We start from the raw sequence: 17,599 nt of genomic DNA, 5'->3' as shown, positions 1-17,599 counted from the left end.
TGGCATGTGCTCTTTACATGGGTATATTTTCCCATTCCTTGACTTGAACAATGCTTACCTTAACTTTTTTTAACTTAAAAAAAAAAGAAATGCATTCACAAGTGACCATAATTCACTGCTAGCGAATTCAATGGATTTAAGGAAGTTTGCTGGATGGGGAAAAATGGTTCATATTTTGTGCACATCTCATAGGACATTTTCTTTTTCATCTAAGGCAAAACAATCATATTTCTGATTTTTGGTTGTTGTTTTTTAACAGCCATTGTCATTTCAAGGAAAAAATAATAATATAATACATCTATTATCTTGTAAAATTCACAAACCTCTCTGAGTGCAGGCAGGGCCAGTAAATCCGGTATCAGTACAGTTACAGATTATCTCCCTTTGTCCATTATATTCACATACTCCCCCGTTTTGACACGGACAAGATTGAGAACACTGGTTGCCGTATTTTCCTGGGCTGCACTGTATCTCACAACTGAAATAAGTCATTTTTACCATAATAAAAATGTTCACTGAATCAACACAACTAAACAGGGCATCAGAAGCTGATAACATTCAAGTAGCAGGCATTTCGATGTTGAGATTGTTACTGGTCTCACTTCCAATATCATTAAAATTAAACACAAAAAACAGGAAGAGCAGTATTATATATATATATAGCCCCAATCATTTTAGGTCTTTATAAAAATCACTCAAAAATAAAGATTAAATATACCTTTCGCCCGTATATCCAATATCACATTGACATTTCCCATTTGTTGGGTCACAGATGCCCTGATTGTAGCATGCACACAGCTGTGTGCAGTTCTGACCATAGTGGAAGCCATCACACACTTCTGCACAGTACTCGCCCTGTGTCAATAAGGTAAAAACATGCTATGAAAACCACCACACAATTTAACACTGTACTGCACCTGTGTTTGACAAAAATGAAATCAACTTGGACCTATAACTCTAATATGCGTCGAACTTCCCCTGTTGATTATAAAAAATATCAATTTAAAACCATAACCTAGTTAGCGCAGTATCCTCTCTTCAAATCAGATAATTAGTGGGTGACCAAGGAGAGCCTTAAAATTGTTACAGTATTAATGACAATTATGTCTGTCAAATGCTCCGATATACATGTGACTTAATATTTTACTGTTGAAGTACATAACGACTCTTCATTGTTGATCTAAAAATGATACCAAACATTGGGTAATTTAATTTTTTTTTAGTAAAATTGATAAAATATCCGTACCTTATAGCCAGAGGCACATATACATTTCTCAGTCTGTTTGTCACACACTCCACCATTTTGACATGCACACGTCTGCTGACAGCCTTCTTCTTGAACAGTAGATGGATCACACGTTTTATGGCAGCTAAAAATAGAATTGGTGCTACTGAAAGATGGCAGCTAAAAATGGAATAAGTATCGGTGAGCTACATGTACGAATGAAATTGGTGTTTACTGAAAGAATGAGCTAAAAGTAGAATAATTCTTGGTTCTACTCAAAGATTGGGGCTTAGTATAGAATTGGTTCTACTGGAAGATGGCAGCTGAAAATATAATTGGTTTTACTTGAAGATGGCAGCTTTAAAGGGACTATGCACCAGACAAAAATGGCACCAAAAAAAGTATTTTTCTATAACGAATCTCATGACAATTATTTAATAAAATGTTTTACTCTTTGATATCATAATTGTAAAGAAAATACCAAAATGTAAAAAAAAAATTAAGTCGAGACTGGGTTCGAACCTTTGTCGCCAAAATTACAGTCCAGTGTTGTCTCCACTGTGCTACGAAGGCTAACCCTTAATGATTGAAATATTTAAGCTATATACCTTACTTGGTAATATCACATGATAACATCGACTAGCCAATCAGGCATTACGAATGAATTCTACTAGGTAGACATACCTAGTTATCTTTTGAATGGAAAAACACGAAATTAAAAATTCAGTTCGTAAGTTTCAATGCATTGTACACATCGATACCAAGTTTATGTCAGTTTCCGACATTTTTCTTTTTTTCGCTATTTCATCATACGGAGTACAGCCCCTTTAAAGCTGCACTCTCACAGATTTACCATTTTTACAACTTTTTTATTTTTTGTCTTGGAAAGAGCATTTTTGGGGGTAAATATCTGCAAACCAATATTTTTTGAAAATTTCATTTGAAAATTAATGTTTTATGGTCTAAAACGTTACTAACAGTTTAAGGAAAATGCATAAAAAATCAATTTTTTAACTGAAATATAAAAATCTGCGATCTAATTTTTTGTCAGCAGTCTTATTTAACTAGTTTCAATGGATTTTCGCAAAAATTGGGTTGTTCCAAGACAAACTAGAAATGTGTCCATAGGACACGGATGCCCCCACTTCGGTTTTTTGTCACAGAAAATAAGCCATAATGATTTTTGAAGTATTTTTGGCAAAAAAGGGCCGTAACTCCTAAATGACTAAAGCGATTTCCATGACTATCGAACTTGATCAAGATATTATGGTCACAAACATGTGTTTAAAGTTTGGTGAGGATTGGACAAACAGTTTTCAAGAATTAGATCGGAAACAATCTTCAGGACGTATTTTTCAAGTCTTTTTTTGCAAATAAAGGGCCGTAACTCCTAAATGACAAAAGCGATTTCCATGGCTAAGGAACTTGATCAAGATATTATGGTCACAAACATGTGTTTAAAGTTTGGTGAGGATTGGACAAACGGTTTTCAAGAATTAGATCGGAAACAATCTTCGGGACGTACGTACGTACAGACAGACAGACGTACGTACGGACAAGGGCAACCCTATATGCCGCCACTTTGTGGGGGCATAAAAATAAAAAAGTTGTCAAATGTTCAATCTGTGAGAGTGCAGCTTTAAGTAGAATTTGTTCTACTGGAAAATGCAAGTTAAATATAAAATAATAATTGGTTCTACTGGAAGATGGCAGCAAAAAAAGAATTGGTTTTACTTGAAGATGGCAACAAAAATAGAATTGGTTTTACTTGAAGATGGCAACTAAAAATAAAATTGGTTTTACTTGAAGATGGCAGCTTTATCTAAAATTTGTTCTACTGAATTTGTTCTACTGTTCTATTGAAAGATGCAAGCTAAAAGTAGAATGAGTTGTACTGGAAGACGGCAGCACCAGATGGTTGTGACAGTGGTGGTGGTGATGGAAGTGATGTAGGTGGTGGTGGTGGTAATGATGATGATGACGAGGACGTTGGTGATGATGATGACGATGCTGATGATGACGACGAGGACAATGATGATGGTGTTGATGATGATGATGGTGATTATACACTTACTACTCCCCGAAGTATCCCGGGTGGCAAGTGCATCGTCCGTTGACGTTGTTACACGTCGAGTTATTCTCACACACACATGGGTTCACACAGTGCAGACCGAAACTGTCCACACATGGCTGGGAGCAATCACTTCCCGTGTAACCTACAACATAATGGTACAATATGACTGTAGCAATGTCACTATCATTGACAAGAGTACTACAGATGTGTGCCTTACTCTTTTCCGATTTGTTCAGACAATCAGGAGGCATAATTTAACTTTATAAACATGTTGCACATTGTAACTGCTAACATGCCTTCAAAGAGACATTACTTTTCAATAGCATTTGAGCTAAAAAATATAATTGAAATTTACAGTAGTTTTCTAATCTACAATAATTAAAGGATAAATTGTATATTTCATGTGTGTTCATGCAGTACGAGTGCTAGAGCTGGATTTCAAAAAATCAATGAATCGCTTAGCCAATCAAAGTTAAGCAAGGAAAAAATAAATAAAGTCATGTTGCCCGGCTTTCATGCACAATGAACATCAGTTATTTTATTGAGGAAAAAAAAAGAGACAATTCATTACCATGTTCTGATATGTGTTTACTTGAAAGGATGATTTTACCTTGAAAGAACATCTCAAAAATGTTTGTTTTATGCTAAATTGTTATGTTTTTCATGGGGGTCAGAGTTCCCCATTAACACTGGCCCAACTTACCAATGTGACAGACACACTGCCCAGTTTCTGGGTCACAAGAGCCATGCGCGGCACAGTTGCACACTTTTTCACAGTTTCGGCCCCATTCATTTGCTGCGCAGCCTGAAAAACATATTTGCAAATGGAAATATTTGGTTTTCTTGCCTCTAAAATATTGAAAATATACTTTCTTTTAGGAATTTAAGTTTTTTTCTTCAGACCAATATGGCCCCATTCCCAATGCTGAAACATACATTTTTTTCTCATATGTGAAAATAAATTACTAATTTTTTTTCTGAAAAAGAAATGGTTTTTTTGTATTTTAAAAAAATGGGATTCAATCTTTTTTGTATGAAATTGTTGGTAGATTTCTATAAGAAATAAACTTTATTACATTATTTTATCTTTTCTATCTATTTTTTTTTTAAGTATTCTTGTTTATATCCTTTCGAATACCGCTACCATACATCGGCGCGCTACCGTAACCGCCTAATGCAGACCAATTTTTCAAGGGTGCTGGTTACCGCTACTGTTTTACTGTATGAATACTGTAGACGACTGTAACGTACCGAAATAATGGGTACATCCAGTTCCGCAGCCGCAAAATGCAAATTTTTACAAATTTGTGGTGTGTTTGTCATTAAAATAAGAAGGATTGTGAATTTTAAAACCAGCATTAGAACACTATGGTACTTTGTCTTAGAAACAGTTACTACACTACGGTATTTCTTTCCAACATAATAACCATGCAACACTAAGCAACGGTATGTCTTTAAAAGTCGTCATTCAACATTATTTGGCTCTGGCTTTAGTATACTTGCTTTAATGAAATAGCAAGCTTATGTTATGCTCTTGTATCAAGAGTGTGCTATGGTATCACTGTCAAATTTAAGAAATGAGCAAAAGTGCACAGTGGTATTACTGTGAGATAAAAGATTTGTTTTACGGACCTGTGTGTTAACTTCGATAAGGTAGACATTACACGGTTGAATTAAACTATAATCAGTCGCTTAAGTGCACTGTGGTAGCGCTCCCAAACCTAGAAATATGCAAAACCACGCGGCGGTATTTTAGGTATAAACATAATACGTGACCAGCATAACACAACTCATTTCAAAGGCGAATGAAGTTGCATTTGAAAGTCATTTAACTCTAGTTACGCTCCCTTTAAAAGGAACAATACACCAGATCAGTTTTATTCTGTAACGAATCTCAGGACAATTATTTAATGACATGTTTTACTCTTTGATATCACAATAGAAAAAAAAATACCAAAATGTAAAAAAAATCGAGTCGGAGACCGGGTTCGAACCAGTGTCGCCAAAATTGCAGTCGAGTGTTGTTTTATCCACCGTGCTACGAAGGCTTACCCTGAACTGCAGGAATATTTAAAATATATACCTATATTAAACTTGGTAATATTACGTGATAACATCGACTAGCCAATCACGCATAAGAATGAATTCTACTAGGTAGACATACCTAGTAATCTTTTTTAATGGAAAAATACGAAAAAACTGCGAAAAATAAATTAATTGTAAACTATGTGGTACTTCAATTTAATAGTTAGTTTCAATGCATTGTACACATCGATACCAAGTTTATGTTAGTTTTCGACAATTTTCTTTCTTTTTTCGCTATTTCATTATACGGCGTGTAGCCCCTTTAACTGTTTAAAAGTTAGCCATAAGGTTCTTATAAATTCAACCAGACATCTATTACCTGATCGCTATAAAGTTATCATGGAAACCAATTTGACTGCAAATATATCAACAGAACATTCATTACCAAAAAGCTGTATAGTTGAAATGGAAATCTATGAAATAGAAAATAAACCAACCGGACAAATATCACAAGGTCACTGTAAAGGTTACATTGGATCCACAGTGACCCCTCTTATAGAAGCTGTATGAGAAAGCAGCATGATTTATTTCAACATGCATTAATACATATCTGTTGATGAGGCAATGATCAAATATCACGGTCACCATTTAAAATTCGTTGGTGCTTCTTACAAGCCCGCAAAAAGAGGAATTAAAATGTGTCCTTATGCTGTCATGGGATATCTCTGGAATTTCCAAGTGTACTTATGTCGAAAGACAGACATAGGTTTGACTCAAACAGTTGTAGCGAACTGAAGAGAAAACATCACAGGACGAAACCATGTTGTATTTGCCGACAATATTGAAAGAACAGTTCTTCTGGTGCTTGGCAAATCTACACATTCGTGTGGCACATTTAACACCGGGAGGAAATATTGGCCAATCACAAAATCAGTCCACAAAAAAGAGATGACAAAGTTAGGATGCTCAGCAGAGAGGTACACATGATACGAAAGACCTCGGAAAGGAAGCTTATCTCAATTTCATGAAATTAATCTAAACATGTGTGCAACACGATTACATGTTTCGATCTTATAATAAATAGCTGACAAGACAAGGTTATGAGGGGAAAATGTTATACAAAAGGAAAGTGGAAAACCCATGTATTGCATTCCGCAATTGATGACTTATATAAGTACATGGGTGTTGTGGACGCTCATGACCATCTCAACATCAATAACAGTGTACAAACGCAAAGCGTTCGTTTTTGGCTCTATTCAGTGTGGTTTGCCTTGGATATCTCGCTTGTGAGCAGTTTCATCAAGACAAGGCAGTCAACACTCGGGCTACCCATAAACTGTTTCAGAGAATGGTAATTACACCTTCTTTTACAGTAAATTACAAACATGCTGCAGAATGTTTAGACGTAACCATAATCACGTTAGATAACATATTGATCGTTGCATGTACTACCAAAATGAAACATGAACACCATCTTTTAAAATTAACCAGCTATTTAATATTGTATGTATCTGTTTTAGGTTGCAGAACAACTTATCGGAGTCAGAGTATAGCACGCCTATAAGGAAATCAAAACAAACAAGCAACATTGCTGAACTTGACCCTTTGGCTCTGTGCAGTGCAGAGTCAGCTTGCCCAAGACTTTGGCCCCAGAACCACCGTGGAAAGTAATAAACAACTCAAGTATGTAAAACATTTTTAATAATGCATGTTTTTATAGTATTGCATTTTAAAACGTCCCTTAAATCAAAACAATGAATGGTATGTTTCTTAAGTTTATGAAAATGCATACATTAAATTATTCCTACTGTTCAATGGCACATCTTTGATTTCAGAGTCTAGTACAAGAAAGCGCCGTTTAGATCAATCAGGTATTTAAATAACTTTTCAATAAAGTATAGATGAAATAATAATAACCAATTATTGTTCAGGTGTCAACCTTTAGTTTCTGATACATCATTGCGAAGGTCTGGGCAAAAAAACCGCCAAAAAGAGAAAGTAATCCTCCTACAATATTATTTGGGATAATACTTTTTTTACAGGTGACCAATAATGTTTGTGTTAAATTTTGTAATAGTATCAAACACTTCGCGCTCAAAAGTGGGACATTTTTTTACGAAAGTATGCATATACAATGCAATTGTCGCTTACAACGTGTCTTTATAACAAATATTCATCAATATGTGTTTTCCTTTATCGACCGATGTTATGGCATTGCATCAGAAACTCCACAAGACTTTGTTGTCGTTTCGTTAATCTCATGGTGTGATTATACTGTAGTTGTTTCCCGTGACATATGTTGGGATTTTTTGGCAAGATAATCGTTACACTCAAATACGTTGATTTATGTTTTGGTTTATGCTTTTCCTTTATGTAATGTACATGCGTTATTTGTTGATATAGAGGATCTTTACTACCTAACAGTGAATCATATCATTTTTGATGATCGTCATGTTTGATTTAATCCATATGTTTTCCCTATGCTCCTATGATGTAAATAAATGAATAAAATTCAATCTAAGATGTAAACATTTTATAACCTTGATGTAAAAATGATTGTAAATCCGTATTTGGATTTTATTCATATAACTTAAGTATACATTTATATGGAAAATGAATGAGCATGTGTGTAAAATATCATGATAGTGGATTGTTAATTCCTTTCTGATTTATTTGATATAAAACATATTGTTTTGTAACCGTACTATGCATGTGTAAATAATAAAAGAAATAGAAATATTTATATAACGAAGGTCAAAAACTACAGGGACAAGCCCATTAGTTGATCATTCAAAATTAAGCCCTGTTTAGGGGTACAAGTCAAGGACCAAAAACAACAATGAACTAGAGACACAAACATATTAACACCACTTCTTAAATTATAAGTTTCAATTTTTGTTTTATTACTGACTTTTACATGAAATGATATGTGCCTGGCAAATTGTAATTATTTCATGCATCAAAATTAAGCACGGCTAAAATACCGTATTTCAACACACATGGTTCAGTCATACATTGCATTCCAGAGATTGTGTATGTGGTTTACTTCAATTTACTTCGATTCAAGCACACTTATGCATAAATTGATTAAAATAAAAAAAACGTTGCCTTTCAAATATATTCTGAAGCATTGTACATTTGAAATACCTACTGATGATGATATTCAATTCAATGACTACAACACATGTCTACGGTTATTGCTACCGTTGTTCAATATTCATCATATCCGTAGTGTATTAATGTGAGTTATGTATTGTTCTGAAGTCAACCAGAGCGTAGTTATGCCGATATGTCATATTTATTCATTAGTTAATATTTTTAATGCCGTTACATAATAAAACTGATAAAATACATTTGATTGCATTCACATGTATATAAAAGGTTTTGAGTAGAAAAAAAGGGTAAATTTTTACAAGAACATTACCTAAATAATGAAAATGTTTATGTCACTAATTCTTGAAATTCAAAATTGATTTAATAAGGGTGTTAAATTATGTAATTTTATATATTATATAATGTTTGTAATTAATTTCTTTAATTGTAGTAGAAATTCTGTTCTGTGTTTAATTTGATAAACGTTTTACCTAACTGATAACGCATGTTGATCATGAAATTTAAGACTCTGCTTTTAGCAAAACATGCACAAAATTATAAAAATTAGCGGTATTGTGACGCTGTACGATAGCGGTAATAAGAAGCCGACAATTTGAGTACGGTTCAAACTGCTGCGGTAGTTCGCCGGTGTATGATAGAGGTAATGGGGACACCCAAATTTAGGGTCTGCATTGGGCGGCTATGGTAGCGGAAAGGATATCGAGGCAAAATTGGGAGTCCCTGATTTTTATCAAATTAACACATATTTGCCTATAAGAAAGGCCCAAGTCCAAATTCTCAAAATGGCAGGAAAATCACACAGTTCAAAGTTACCAATGCTTTTACTGCATAACCTAGAAAACACGCAGACAAACATCATAAGTTTGAGGACATCTGATAATTTTTAGAACCCCACTCATTTTCTGAACAAACTAACAAAACACATAAATTGAAAATAATTCTTAATACTGGGACATATGAAAAGACATTTTATTGCCACTCTTTCAGGGTTATTTTAACAATTAAAGAGCTATATTGATAACGGCATAAACATATACCCGATACCTCGCCTCCAACATAACATAATTGACGAAATGCCATTGGTCCAGAACTGGTCAAGCTCTCATCCGATATGGTTTCCTTTGCCCCGTATTATGTATTTCCCATATCGGGTCACCTACTATCCCCTTAACTTATAATATCCACCATATGCGAACATTTGATAATATTCAAAAATAGGTATACTGGAAACAGCTGAATATCATGCTATAAATCCACATATTTATCAGGTGAAGGTCAGTGTTTGTTTTAGGAATATGGATTGGTAATGATGTAATGAGATTTATTATTAGTTTGTGTTAAAATATTAAAATTTGCTGGCTATAGAGCTATTACCCGTAAACAGATAATCGTTTCAGACTGATATGTTTATTATTTCAACAATCATACATAAGTTCTTTTGCTTATTCTAGAGGTAAAAAGAAATTGCTTTTTCAGGATAACTCTGTTTTTCTTTTAGTGGAGGGGCAATAATTATTCTTTATTTTCTGTGTTCTGGACTTACCTGATTCACACAATTCCCCTTTGAATCCCTCCCGACACAAACACTCATCCGGAAGAATGCAGTAGCCCTGGTAAGTTTTGTCATGGCAATCATCAACACAAGAGGCTAAAAATAGAGTGGTGTCAAAAATATAATGCTTAAAATAGAATGATGTCATTACAATCAAGCTGAAAATATAAAGAATGATATAATTATACTGTAAAAAGATTAGACGAAACAAACACAACTTTTTGGGGGATAACCATAAAGATTTAAAATGTAATGCAAGGAACATAACTTCTCAGTGAATATTGTGATCAGGCTGTTGATCAAATTTGGTCAGTGTACATTTTTGAACTCAAACAAGAGATAATTGTCAAACATTGTGCCCCCATGAGTGCCATGTTTTCAGGAAGATTTACACAATTGAATGAAATATGAGACATTGACCAATCTGATGACCTAAATATTAAAAAGGGTCATATACTGATCATGCCCAACCTCCATGTCAAGTTTGAGTTATCACTTGGACAAACTTTTTGCCGTCAAGGTCACAGTGACCTTGACATTTGAGCTGATGACATCAAAATTAGAAGGGGTCATCTACCGGTCACAGCCAATCTCCAAGTCAAGTTTTAGGACTATTTGTTGAGGCATTGTCAAGTTATCACTCAAACAAGCTTTTTGCATTCAAGGTCACAGTGACCTTGACCTTTGAGCCGATGATCTAAAAATCAATAAGGCTTGTCTTATCTAACATTTTAATGATTCCACAAAATCAGATATCATAATTTACCTAGAAGTAACTAAAATAACCACAGAGTGGACGCCAACACTTGTCTATTGTTTTTCATTTGAAAAAGGGCATAACTTGACAATAATTAAATTGAATGGTCTTTGAGTTATGACCAAAGTTTTTCAAAGACGACTCCAAACCAATCCAAATTTTTGCATTAACAAAGCCTGTCTTAGGACATCCCACAAGCTATGTGCATGATTGGGTCACAAATGATGTAAGACCTTGATTTCTTTTCCTTAAAGAAGCAAATGAGAAAAGCTAGAAAAGCAGTCCCACTTACGAACACAGTATGAAAGACCAGTTTGTGGCTTATATCCCTTGCAACAAACATATGTCTTCCGATCACGATATTTCGTTACTTTTCTGTACGCTGTCCGACTTCGAATGCTGAAAATACAGTTAAAATGATAAATGCTGACCTAATTTAAAGGCAATAGATGTGGTATATTGTACCACATTAAGTCTAATGAAATCAGTTTACTAATCGATTAGTAATTATGGAGCAATGGAATAATATAGGTTACACTGTTAGACTGTTAGTAGCTGAGGCAAGATATTCACCTCAAGGACTACACGTTATCATCATTAAAAAAATATAGGTCAGTAACGTTTTCAAGACAACTGCAAGTTTCCACAATTAATAATAGCTTGTAATAGTTGAATGTAACCTAAAACATGTCACTTCCTGTTTAAGGGCAAATTACTCCAATTCAGAAGTAATCACATGTATACATGTACAAAGTGTTACATTTTTTTTAAATTTACACATGACAGTGAATCAAAGCATGGTTATTCAATATCAGACCATTGCCTACTTTCAATCTTTGTAGGTTTTGCACCGGAATGTTTCCATTTAATTCCATTTTTACTGGATGATTAAACGCAACTATCACAATCAGTGACAAAGCTATCAGCTGTGTAAAAAGTTGTGCTTTCTTTTCTTTTTTTATACGGTAGTCAAAATACTTACAAATATACCGTACACCGTGGAGGAAAGGCAACACACCATGTGTTAGATTTGTACCTGTAGTACTGTTGGAAAGACTCAGTTATTACGTAGGCCTCTCTGTAAAAGAAGAAGCCCTGTTTTACTAAAGGACAAAATGATGAATGAAGAAGTTTTCTTTGAGATCATTGATTTTCACAGTGGTCTTCTAGCCAACATCTTGTAGCTTTATACTTTGTATTAAGGTTTCACTTTTTAGAATGCAACATTACGCATGAATGTACAGCTCTCCTGATTACCATTTATTTCTCACAATTTTGCTAAAATAAATAGAATTAAAAAATAAATGCCCATACAGTAGACCTAGAGACAGAAGTTTTCTATTCATTTTTGGACTGTTTTTATTTTTTTCATTGGCTGAATCCACAAACATTAAAAGTATGAAGGCTTTGAATATTTACAATCATAACACAAGTCCGATAGCATTGTACATAGAGATGGAAGAAATCCCCTTAGACTTTACGAGTTATTCTCAGATTTATTTTGCCCTATATTACAAAAAACATGGATTCAACCAAACTTTCTAAATGGTTAAGTTGAACCAATCACGAACTTGGTTGTGGTTACACAAACATGTGCTGCTCCTGGGTTTAGGCCATGCTCATTGATTGGCTCAAGATCTTGGGTTGTTATTGGATACCAGGTCATCACCATGGCAACAAACACAGTTGCTAGCACCTGCTTCATCTTGATTGGCTAATCCACCTGAATTGATAATATGTAAATATTCTCAGTTGCTACAAGATACCAGGTCATCACAGTTACTTATATTAAATAGGTCGCTTCTCTTTAACTGGAACGAAAGATTTTTACCATAGCAGCACTAACAGGTGTTAGGGGCTGCTTCTTGACCTAAAAAATGTTTAAAAATTTTGGATTTAGGGTCACTGAATATTAGGTCATCACTATAGCAACAGACCCTGTTGCTTGAACATGTTTCATTTCAACAAGTTTTTCCTATATTCACAGAAATGCTGACCTTGACTTGAACATCAAAGGTTAAAATATTGAATAGTATTTTGACTTAACTAAGAATTGAGCTCTATAGATGACACAAATAATCCTGACTGACATGACACCATCTTTTATGATGATATAATTATTTATACAATTATAATAAAGAGACAATGATAATGTCTCTGACCTTGACCTCATCTTAACATTTTTAAAATACAAGCATGCAATAAATGCCATAAAAGCGTCTGCTTCAGGAGCGAGAGGTTTCAGGTTCCACCTCTGGGTACTTCAAACATTAAAATAGTACCGAACTACCACAGCCCCGTTTTCATAATCATTAGGCTTGAGATCGTAAGTTTCTAGGTGTAACTCCTTTTTGGCGCTCATATTTTGAGAAAAATTATTAAGGATACTGGAAAGTTTCTGTAAGTGGATTCTATGCTATTCTGTAAAATAGGTCAGAGAGCCCATGTTCTCTGTTGTCTGTAAGGGTCAGATATTATGAATCTTTATTTTTACCAAATATTTGGCCAAAGCAAATACAGATGCTGAGATAAGTAGAATTAAAGCTTGCAATTGAATATAGAAATAGTCCACAGTCATCATAAACTAAACAATAAAATGACCTCAATAGGTGAATAAACTTTTTATTACCCACAAAACATGGAGATTGATTTTGGGGTGTAATGCCCAATATGGTTCAAGTGTCACACAAGAAATGATTTGGAAAGGGTCATTATCCTTTGAGTTACCATAATAATTATGAACATTCTTAAACTAATTCTAACTAGAGCTGTCACAGGAGTGACGAATACCCCCAAATGCCGCCTGGACACAGGAATGGCAAACCATTCCTTTGAAAAGAGGCCATAACTCCAAGATTACTGCACACTGCATCTTCTTTTATCATGCATGTACTGTTTTATTTAAATCTGTTGAGTAATTTAGAAGTTTCACTGCTGACAAGAAAAACTAGCCTTTCATGAGTTATCGTCCGGAAACCATTTTCTATTTTTAGTAACAGTGACCTTGACCTTGACCCCACCAGCCCCAATATCGAACTTGACGTGTATCTTCTGATGTTACACCTGTGTACCAAAAATTGTTCAAATCTGTCAAGCCTTTCATAAGTTATCGTCCGGAAACCGTTTTTCTATTTTTAGTAACAATGACCTTGACCTTGGCCCCACCAGCCCCAATATCGAACTTGACCTGTATCTTCTGATGTTACACCTGTGTACCACAAAATTGTTCAAATCTGTCAAGCCTTTCATGAGTTATCGTCCGAAACCGTTTTTCTATTTTTAGTAACAGTGACCTTGACCTTGGCCCCACTAGCCCCAATATCGAACTTGACCTGTATCTTCTGATGTTACACCTGTGTACCAAAAATTGTTCAAATCTGTCTAGCCTTTCATGAGTTATCATCTGGAAACCATGAAAACCGACAGACCGACCAACAGACAGACCGACCGACAGACCGACCGACAAGCTCACTCCTATATACCCCCTCAAACTTTGTTTGTGGGGGGTATAATTAGGCCAAAAAAAATAAAATTGTTTGTTTAGGGTAACCTTCCCAAAATTTCTAGGTAGGGTAGGTAGGGATTTTTTTTTTTTTTTTTATTATTTTTTTCAAAATCTGTCGTAAGTTCAGAGTGTTTTCTTGCACATGACAGTCTTTCCTACATTACTGTCATTGCCTGACTTTGTTTTATCATATAAACAATAATCCTGACTAAAATCTGCATTTATCGCCCTTCGTAACTCTCTATTCGCTAACGAATATTTTTTTTGCTCAGAAACGGAAAAAATAGTTAGGGTCGGCACATTTTTATAGGTAGGGTCGGGTTACCCGAAACGGACATATTTTTTTTTTAGGCCTTATGATGTTTGTTTAAATTTCTTTTCACATAAGTGATAGTTAGATGACACAAAGTAAATTCTTAATGGTTAAGAATGGATAAAGTGAGCGTAGCAAACGAGCCCTTCTTTATCATCAAGATGTTTAGAACTTTGTCAAAGTTAACAACAAGATTAATGCCATTTTTGTTAATCTTTAAGTGTCAAATAGTATCATAAAAATGATATAGTTTAATAAAACAAGTACAGCTAAAAACAGCTGTTTCAAAGCAATTCTTACAAATACTGCATTTCACAAGTGTATCAAATTAACTTCCAATGAAAGTTTTAGAAGTTAACAACAATAAAGTTAACAATTTTTTTAATAAAGCCTTTTACGTATATAAACAATTCTGTAAAGCTGTACTAGCTGTACCTTTAATGTTTTCTGATGTAAGATGACAAGCTGTATACATGTACCTGTTATAAAATGCAAATTAGCCTCTGGCAAAAAGCAATTAATAACTCAATTAGACACTCATTCTACTTACAAACTAAACTTCAAAAATATTTCTTATATTGTAAGTAAATGTCTTGAAATTGTTGACAAATACATTGAAAAATATTATCATTATATTTTTTATTTATATTATTAATCTCTTTATATGTCATATATATAGGATCTTGAATGTCAGATTTTTTAAATAACATGACACATTTCCCCGAAATGAAATTTTTTATTCACTTTTGTTAAACATTTGATGCTTTAAATAAGAAGGAATAAATGTTGTGTTGTATTTCAAGTTAAATTACCTTGAATCTGGTAATATAAGAAATCATGACACAATTTCTGTCAGTTAACAGAGATTTATCAGTGAAATAAAAAAGATATTTTACTGTTTCCAGCAGAGAAATTTATATTAAAAAAAATTGTTATGTTTTCAAGTCAAAATCAAAAGGTCAGATCGTACAGGCTGGGACACAATTTTACCAAACTCATTTTAGAAAAAAACCTTACGTTCATGTTCACAATTATAAGTCACTTAACTTTTTAATCCTTTTTAGGCAAAAAATAGAAATGAAAATTGTAACTTAAATAATTCAGTGTAAGATCACAATATATTTCACTGATGAACACCAAAAGTAAATATTTCACCTGTGGCTTAGCCTTCAATGAAATGTAGCTTTTAGTTTTGAATATATTTATGTTATATAAATATTGAATATATATGTATATAATTTTATAATATATTTTTAGTTTTAAATACAGATCAGTAAAATATAATGCTATCTTACACTGTAACCAACAATTATCCTCCATATATGGAATATAGGTGTATTATACCCATGTGATAAACACATATTAAATTCTGACTTAAAACAAACCTGTAAAAAAGGATCAGACCGTTTACAATAGCTATAATCCTACAGGTACACACTTCTTCAAATGGAAACAAAATCTGACTCAGTCTTTTTGAAAGCAACCAAGATGTAAAACCAAAAAACCTATATTTACAAGTACAAAACGCCTACATTTCTACCTTAGAACGGTAAGTCCGGGCAGTGACAGTGTACCATGTCACTAAACATCTGGCTGACAAGTTTAAATCTGTGTGCACACATAAACTGTACAAATTCTGCATAAAACTGTTAAAAGTATGAATACATTAAGTGTAACAACATCATATTCATTATAAATTGCCAAAATAATTTGTGACACCATTGCATAAATAATGGCCTTCATAATGCAAGTGATCAATCGACTATCAGGTTCCTATGAATACTTACAGAAATATAGTCAATCTTTCAAGCATTTTTGAATAGAATCAAATAAACTTGATACTTGAAATAATACCCATCGCAAAAAATATTTTACTTCCCTGCCAAATATCTTACCTTACTGGTATATAGTATTCTACTATTTGTAAATAAACTACGCAATATGTTCCCATCAATCAGTTAAAGTGACACTCTTATTCAAAACAATACATACACATGTATTACAAACATCAATTTTGAGTGATACACCTTTAACTACTTACTAAATAATGCATTTATGGAAAATATTAATAACTGATAACAAGATAGTAACCGTGTATTTTATAGCTGAAATCGCAAAAATATTAAATAATTGGTGAGTGCTTAAAGATTTACTGTGATCTACTATCGTCTAATGGCGTAGAAAAACCGGGTTTTTTGCACCTTTCTTTCAAATTAAACTTGGTATCCTTCATAAGAACCATTGTTTCTACATTTATTCATCCTTTTTGGTATATTAAAACACTTGTATTAGTTGTGTTAAATCTTATTTTGGAGTAAGAGTGCATCTTTAACATAAAACAGATCACAATGACATTTTGCAATGAGAAAGTCAATTTGAACAGCCTTCTTTGAACAGTGACTTTGATCAGTCAGTTACAACACTTCAATGTGTTTTCATTTCTGTCACTGCGTCTTTAACATGAAGCTAAGATTTAATTTATTTAAGTGAAATCAAGTTAAACTGCACATGTACGGACTTTTTGTTGATTAAGAACCTGCCTCTTCGGTCTTGTATACATAAAAGTATTTGTCAGAATTGCTAAACCTGTCATCTGGTAGTCAGTGAAATCTATTAACAGGCCTTAGAGGTTGCAGCTGCTTTGAATTTCACTTAATGGATTTAGGCAATCCTAAAGCCACTTTGTCATTTAATGCTTTAAGCACTTGAAATGCTAAGTTAATTGGCAAAGGGCAGTAATATGTGCATGATTAAAAGTAGTCTACACACAAAACTGAAACTGAGCTGCAGCACCAACACTGACAATGACAAAAGAACAATTCTTGCCAACAACAGCGCTGTACAACATTCATCTGTTTTTATTCAGTTGACCAAAGGGCTTAACTCGATAATTATTAAAGCCATAGTTATGGGCCTTGCAACGCAAATGCATATTGTCACAGACAACATGTGTAAAAAGTTTCATGTGATTATCTTGGACTTTTGAGTTATGACCAAGATGACTTTTTCAGACTTAATATAGCGACATCATTAG

General features: G+C 33.8%; 1 protein-coding gene across 6 annotated transcripts in view; it reads right to left on the bottom strand.

The window, feature by feature from the left end:
• LOC128222007 (multiple epidermal growth factor-like domains protein 10) overlaps positions 1-17,599 on the bottom strand; it is a 54,379-nt gene that overhangs the window by 24,856 nt on the left and 11,924 nt on the right. For 5 of the 6 annotated variants that reach the window (XM_052930732.1, XM_052930730.1, XM_052930736.1 and 2 more), the window contains exons 2-10: positions 12,319-12,470; positions 11,730-11,825; positions 11,040-11,146; positions 9,982-10,086; positions 4,003-4,104; positions 3,300-3,441; positions 1,247-1,370; positions 719-855; positions 324-478 (exon numbers count right to left, since the gene is read on the bottom strand). In XM_052930732.1, the coding sequence (XP_052786692.1) occupies positions 324-478; positions 719-855; positions 1,247-1,370; positions 3,300-3,441; positions 4,003-4,104; positions 9,982-10,086; positions 11,040-11,146; positions 11,730-11,825; positions 12,319-12,452 (1,102 nt within the window). In that variant the 5' untranslated portion in view covers positions 12,453-12,470. Of the gene's footprint in view, positions 1-323; positions 479-718; positions 856-1,246; positions 1,371-3,299; positions 3,442-4,002; positions 4,105-9,981; positions 10,087-11,039; positions 11,147-11,729; positions 11,826-12,318; positions 12,471-15,950; positions 16,034-17,599 lie in introns of those variants that run through there. The other variant, XM_052930731.1, reaches the window with a different exon arrangement.

Source organism: Mya arenaria, chromosome 16, assembly GCF_026914265.1.
Source record: "Mya arenaria isolate MELC-2E11 chromosome 16, ASM2691426v1".
In the NCBI taxonomy this organism is placed as follows: domain Eukaryota; kingdom Metazoa; phylum Mollusca; class Bivalvia; order Myida; family Myidae; genus Mya; species Mya arenaria.
The sequence above is the reverse complement of the archived record's forward strand: the minus strand, read 5'-3'. Positions and strand labels throughout refer to the sequence as shown.